Genomic DNA, 7,714 nt, shown 5'->3' with positions numbered 1-7,714 from the left:
TTAAGATTATAAAATTATACCTAGTAAATAATTATATATAAATGTAAATACAGTTAATTTAAAAGATAATAATATATTATATATACTAGGTAGAATTGATGATGATTTAAAAAAATACAGATTTTATATAAAATAAAAAATTGATAAAAAAAAACATTACTTACCGAAAAAAAATTTGAAAATCCATTTCCTACATAATCTATAAAATAGAATAATGAATTCAAATATGTTTTACTGGGTGGGTTTTTATTCCTCTTATTGGTCTAAATGCACGAAACCACAAAGAAAATACTGGTCGCTTTCAATAGTCTTAAATGTTTTATAAAAAAAACTGTGACAATGTTTTTTTTAAATATTTATTTATTGGATCGTACCTATGAATAGCTTATGATTTATGTGGATGTTATAACATTTTTAAACTTATTTTACACATAAAAAAAAAATTATATAAGCCAACATTTTTGAATGTCTATAATAATAGTCCAAGTAAATACAAAGTATTTTGAAAATATTATTAAGTTGAAAAAAAAAATTTTAATAATTAATGAAAAATTGAATCAACTGAAGTCGTTGGAGCCTACTTAAATTAGGTTAATATAACTGGGTCTTGGTAACATCCATAATATTATTATTACATCATAACAAGCATTGTAGTAATAGTAATCATATTATTATAATACCTATATAATTGTTATGTACGTGGTAAATTGTTAAAATTATTGATTTCAACCATCATTTGTTGATTTTCTGCTACCGAATTATCTGCTGCCCATGGCTGTACTTCGGCTGAAGCGAAAATGTCATAAAACACTGCTACAGCAAAACATATTGTCCCCATCATGAAACCAGTTTCGACTTCGTTACGCACCTATATCGAGATATGGTTAAGTTCATTTGACAACAATAAGAAATTAAAAATGTTTCTATTTTATTACCCAAGTACTGAATAAAGTGTTTACGACATTGTCCCACAACAATTTGGAAATATAATTTATAGTCAGCAGTAAACTATAAAGTAAACTAGCATATTTTGGTGCAATATCTAAATGGTTTAAGTAGAATCCTATAAGAACCGACGTAATTTGGGTTTATAAAATTATATAAAAATAGTTTTCAATATTGTATGCAGGGACTGGAACCTTTATGATTTTATCAGTTTGGGTTTAGATTTTGGTTCTCAAAAATCAAAAATTTCGGTTCCGGTTCTGATTTCTGATATCAAGTTTAAAATATCAAGTTTCGGTTAATACCGGTTTTAACCCTTTATATTTGACTTTTGCTTTTTATTTTATTTTTATCAATTAAGTACTGTAAAAAAATTAACATAATATTAAGAACTTCTATTTAATGACAGGTATTAATTGTAATTAAGTGTACCTATTTCAGAGTTTATGCAATATAATATCATTAACGCATTAAAACACACTATTATATTCAATAATTTACAGACTGTTTATGGATGTTTTCCTATACCATTGAAGGATTTAAAAAAAACTTTACTGGCATATAATACGTATAATGTATATGACTAGCAAAACCTAAATTATAATATATTATTTAAAACATGATTAGGTATCCACTATACCTAACTATTTTATTGGTTAATAATATTTAAATTTTAAACTAATAGGCAATACCCACATCAGGTATTTAATATTATAACTGCAGCTCTGAAGGCATATTAATTAAGGAACATATTTTATAAGAAAATTTACTCTAAAACACTTATAAACGTAAAAATTGTTATTATTTTTAAAATGTCTGCATTAGTAAATTAGTTATTGCGAATTACGATTTGCGATTCAATAATAATTGAACGCAGGTAGGTACCAGGCTTGTTATAGATTACATGGAAATTAGAATTTGGATTTTTGGAATTTGTTTTACGAAAATAAATTGTACACGTGATAATACTCTTATTTCTTAGTGTTGATAAACTTTTATAAATCTATGATTTTATAATTATATTTTATTACTAAAAAGTAATAAGCACTAATAACTAACTTTATAATTTTATTATAGCTACTAGTATACATAAAATAACTATTGGATTTTGGAATCGAAAAAACCTAAATAACCTCTACATCAAAATATAGGTTTCAGTTTCGGTCCAAAACTGGTCAATTTCGGTACAGTTCCAGTCCCTGATTGTATGTTCCACATAGGTGGTAAATTTTATACTTACCAAAAATATAAAGATATTTCATTTCTTTTAAAATATAACCCCATATTTTATTTGCTTTTAAACTATAACCTAAAATGGCTTTCAGAAAATAATATATGCCCATCGTACTAAAATATGAGCAACTCCATAACTTTCTGACGTTGACGGTGGGAATGGATACCGTGATTTCTGGAATTAATTCTGCCAGGACGATGAAAACCAACAACACAATTATAGTGTATTTCCTCAATTCCGACATTTCCTGTGTGGTAAAATATTTTATAAGCACGATACATATTATATTATTGCTTTCGTTAAAACAGAAATATAAACCCTTCGTAGTCTATTAAAAACTACTTACATTGTTCTGATAAACATTTCCAATTGTTTGATTAAGCTGAGCATCACACGCGTATAATAAGGCAATCGCAAGCAAAGGTTTTGAAGTATAAAACGATTTCCATGGAATGTCTGGTAAGTTAGAAGAATATCGCGGGTTCAGGCTCTGACGTCGACCTACATTGAACGCGTACAGCCAAAAAAGGTACCACAGCAATCCAATCACACCTATAAATTAAGTACATTATACATTTATACCGATTATTATCCTGTTATCCAAGTGTAGAGCACCAAAAGGTAATAATAATTGTAAGTATATATACCAAATAATAGAGTTGACGTATAATAAATACAAATATTTTCGTGGAGGATAGGAGCACTGAGATGTCCACCATTAAATATCATCCAGCACAATATTATTGGAACGTGACGTATTGACTGTTTCTTCAGTGGAATTGAATATGCCAAAGTCCCGTGAATCGACAAAATAATCGTGGCCTACAGATTATATTACACGCCATCATTACTTTGTGCTTTTAAATCACACTTCACAATGAAGATTGTTATTTTTACCATTGTCATTGATATGTAAAACTGTGTGAAGCAATGCATGTAAGCGCTCAAGTATTTCATGCTCATGAGTAAAATTATATGACCAATCGAAAATAAGAAAACAGATACCCCAAAAATTCTGAAAATATCATTATAAATTTATAACACTACAACTCATCATGATAATTTTTGGATGTGATAGGACTATGATCTGTGTAAATTAATTTGTTATAACTATGTGGTTGCAGTGGTTGCACCCATGCTAGGATTTGGTTGTACGAGATGGTAAAATCGCTAAATATAGCTACTACAGAAACTTCTAAAGTACCTACTTTTTATTTCGCATATTTTTGTCAGAACTCAAGAGTAATAGGTATTGCATTTTTTTTATAATTATTTTAAATTTAAATCATTATATTCAAAGTAGACATTGTATTATACGTATATTATATTATCATAATATTTTATTGAAAATACACGCATTATTTATTTTTATTTTATTTATTAACGGGCTTGGAACCCAATAGAACAATATCAATTATGGTATATGTATAGTTTATTTATCATATTGCATATTGCATATTGCATATAATATATAAATCCTAGCCCTATAATATTAAAAGGATATTATATTTGATTAGAGTATCGATCGATTACTTGTATGCAGGATAAACAGTTGCTAAAACACCACCAGGTATTAAACCGATAAAATATCCATTCATTTTGTAAGATGAGCAATTATAATTGGAAGTGTAAATCTGTAATTATAATAATATAGCATTATTTAAATGGGTAAATGTGAAATTACTAATTTTAGGTATTATCGAATATTTTTGATACGCGCATTGCTATATCAGTGGTAAATATAATTAAAATACCAATATTTGATAATAGTTATTATATTATAACTGCAGTCACTTACTTTATTTTTTTTATTTTGTTCCTTCAAATACACAAGAACCGTATATGGATATAAAACAAATAGAATCCACGAAATTATGATACCTATGGAAAAAAAATCCAATCAATCGATTGAATAATTGACATTTTTATACACACTACTCTGAACGTAATTTCCAAATTCGATACGTTATGTTTTAAATATTTTTATCTTATAAGTTATACCTAATGATTATTTTATTTCATTATTTGTATAATAATATAATGTTGTTTAATGTTTATCAAACACAGGTCAGTCACTGTAGCTTACCCATTTACAATCGGATATTGGGATCATAGCAAAAAAGGTTGGAAAGTGGGTACTACAATACATCTATAATACACCATACAGTTTACCATACACATATACACACATAATATGTATTATGTACAGAGTGATGTTTGTTTAATCACTTTGTATACTTAAGTATATACATAGTTTGCTCGTTAAATATTTTTGTGTCTGAATGGATGAATTCAAAATAATAACACTGAGCGATAGGACACTAACCTACCTAATAAATTACAATTGTTTATCAACGAGAACTCAGCTATAATAAATACAAAATTAATTATTAAAATGTATTATAAGACAATTATACTCAAAGAGTTGCTTATAATATAATATCAATAACATAGAGTCCATTTGCTATTTTCCATAAAGAATTTCTACACTTTTCTACCTCAACTGAATATTTATATTTGAATTCAAATTGAAAATATAGACGTTTTACCGACAGATGATAATAGTGACAACTCACAGCAATATTTTTTTTATGAAATATTAAATTTTACGTGCTCATCGTCAGTGGGATAAATAATAATACTTATTGAAAAATACTTTTATATATTATTCACCAATAAGTCCAAGCAAGACTATTGCGTATCCTCTGTTCCAATATGTAGTTTTCAATCGGGCAAAATATATGTCGATGAATCTGAACCACCGTGATGGCTGTTCTTGTAATTGGAATTGAGACGGAGAATTCCATCTATTGGTTTCGTCATCTCCGATATTCATCTTCCACTTCTTATAATAAATTGGGTGGCTGATGGATTACGCTGTGCATTTTTTTGATGGTCAAATCTCAAATATTTTGTTATAATACTGTACAAAGAATTTACAACGAAATGTAAAAAAATAATGTTTAATTTTAAATAACAGGGATTGTTGCCTTTTCTCAGGTAACGTGTTCGGTCTATTTAACAGTGAATATAGGGTTTTTAATTATTTAATATTATGGTAAATGTTTAACCATCTTGCTTTATATTTTTTTTTTTTTTAAACGTATGTATAGGGGGATTAGGTATAGCAAAAATAAAATTTAATAGAAATATTATACAATTATAATTCCAAATGTTTGCAGTAATGTTTTAAAACATACCTATTAACGTCGTTTTAACAAGAAAAATTATTTAAATACCTAATGCAATTTGTCAAATTAACTAACTGTCATAAATTATAGTAATTATATATTTACATAATGAATCCGTTCTCTATAGTTTAAACAATATCATAATCATAAAACATGTACCCACCATTATGTTACATAATCGTCTATTTATATAACTACTTTACTATAATAATATATGCCACTTACATTTATTATTGTTTTCTAAACATTTCGGGTGTGTAGTATAGACGTATAGTAGGTACGTTTCCGATGTGTGCAAACGATGGTCCGACTGAAGTGTTGGTAGGTATAAATGAATAAATCCATATTGTACAGTGTTGGGAAAAACAACTCTATGATTAAAGTTCATAATGGCTGATGACATTATTATCTTTTAAATACCATACATTTATCGCATTCGACAACATAATATTACTATATGTCGTGGATAAAGAGGAAAACAATTTTGGATGGAGTGAGGGACTATAGTAGGCACCTGTTAAAAATATATGCGTCTCAGACGTTAATATTATATTTTTGTACTTATCGCATTTGAATCATACGGTAAAGTACGGCGGTAATCGCGTTTTACGTTTTTTAAAATACGATTACGCACATTCTAGCGGGACGATAGAACATACACGGTAAGATAATAAAACGTGTCGATAAAAATCTATTCTAAAATATTATTATGTTTTCAGTTTAGACGTAGGTAACATTGTAAAGTCAAAAAAGCCACTTAAACAATTTTAAACCTGGTTTACCTATAGCCTATACCCTGTCGAAATAGTACACTTATTAATTCTTGGACTCGAAATTCGAATCGCCAAAATCATTACATTAATGATAATATAATGGACATGGTACGAGTGTTATAAGTAACAACTTATAATCAAATAATGCTCTTATGGTACCTATATATTATTATCATATAGGTACAAAATATGTACAAGTGTCTATTTGTCATATTTTAAAAATCAATAAAAAATACTAGGTATCTACAGTCCTCGATTTGAAAATTAGAAGGACTCTCTCAGCGGATGTTGGATGAAAGAGCGTTCTACACATACAAGGTTCCTCATAAGTTTCTGTTAGAGAAAATTTAAAAAAAGTTGAACGTAAATCAACAATTTTTCTGAAGCTAAAATTTTGAAAAAAGTCATCAAAATCACGAACATTTGAAAAATAACTTCTAATTAGAAATTCTTAAAAATATTTTTATATACAGGTAATACTGAGATTTTAAATTTTTATACTAAATTCCCATTAAGTTCCGTACATTCAACATAAAAAAAATTTACTTAAAGTCAAAAAACGAGCGTTCGAAATTAGATATTGGATATTCACTTGTAAATCATTAACAAATTATCGTACAACGATTTTCTTATTTTGTTGTTATTGAAAAACCATTAATGTGCCATGACGTGAAATCGAACGCGGTAGGGACTGTTTGTATTAATAATATAATACATTTATGTTTTTACATATCGTTACTGGGTCTACGAGAGTAAAACATGTGGACGATTCGTTCAATTCTGAACGCGTAGAAAAAAGTTTTTTTTTAAATATTTAAAATATTTCATGGTCTAGAGAATATTTAACCCATCTAACATATTTTGGAATATTTCGTAAATTGTAAGAAAAAATTTGTATTTATTTTAGATTCTGAGCGGAGCGATATTGTTTCTACAATGGTGTTTATTTTTATTTTTTTATTTTTATATCCTGTATACAAAATTTCTTCCAGAAGGAGTATTTCGATTTCAACATATAGTACCTTATCTTTTAGCAAATTGGATCAAGATGGTACTTTAGAGAGGTTATTTTTCGATTTTCTCAATAGTTATTTAATGTCACGGGAAAAACCACCGGAAAATTACGAAAAAACGCTAAAAATGGGATTTTAATTTCTAACGCTTTGTTTATCACCATAGAAACGAATAAAAATTATAATATTTTAATATTAATTCAACTTCATGATAAAATAAATAATAACAAAATATAAAATATCCAGACTGACAAACCGTCTCCGCTCAGAATCGTTTTTCTTATACAATGATATTATATCATTGAATTCAAGTCTAATACAACCATTATACAATGGCCCACTTGTAATCTACTGTACAGCAGAGCGACATCCACTTACCTGCTTTTTAATTTTAATATTACGGCAACCAGAAATTTTTTTTTGAAAATTAAAAATTTTCTTTTTTTTATCATTTCCAACTCTTACTAAAGTGCAATAGTATTCCATTAGAATACGCAACTTTCCATACCTAATTTATACCTAACTATTAAAATAATGTTGAAAAAAATGCTTATTAAA

The 7,714-nt window shown here is 27.4% G+C and overlaps 1 protein-coding gene across 1 annotated transcript; it reads right to left on the bottom strand.

The window, feature by feature from the left end:
• Positions 1-340: 340 nt before the first annotated feature.
• LOC100168565 (vesicular glutamate transporter 2) lies at positions 341-5,840 on the bottom strand. The gene is made up of 10 exons (XM_001947274.5): positions 5,596-5,840; positions 4,853-5,102; positions 3,978-4,060; positions 3,713-3,813; positions 3,077-3,194; positions 2,827-3,001; positions 2,526-2,731; positions 2,186-2,426; positions 936-1,063; positions 341-868 (listed from the first exon to the last, which is right to left on the bottom strand). Exons 2-10 carry the CDS (start codon positions 5,013-5,015, stop codon positions 692-694), a joined length of 1,392 nt encoding a protein of 463 aa, XP_001947309.2. The 5' UTR covers positions 5,016-5,102; positions 5,596-5,840; the 3' UTR covers positions 341-691.
• Positions 5,841-7,714: the final 1,874 nt, after the last annotated feature.

This window comes from Acyrthosiphon pisum, chromosome A1 (genome assembly GCF_005508785.2).
Source record: "Acyrthosiphon pisum isolate AL4f chromosome A1, pea_aphid_22Mar2018_4r6ur, whole genome shotgun sequence".
Lineage (NCBI taxonomy): Eukaryota > Metazoa > Arthropoda > Insecta > Hemiptera > Aphididae > Acyrthosiphon > Acyrthosiphon pisum.
Note: the sequence above shows the minus strand (reverse complement) of the source record. Positions and strands in the feature narration are given on the sequence as shown.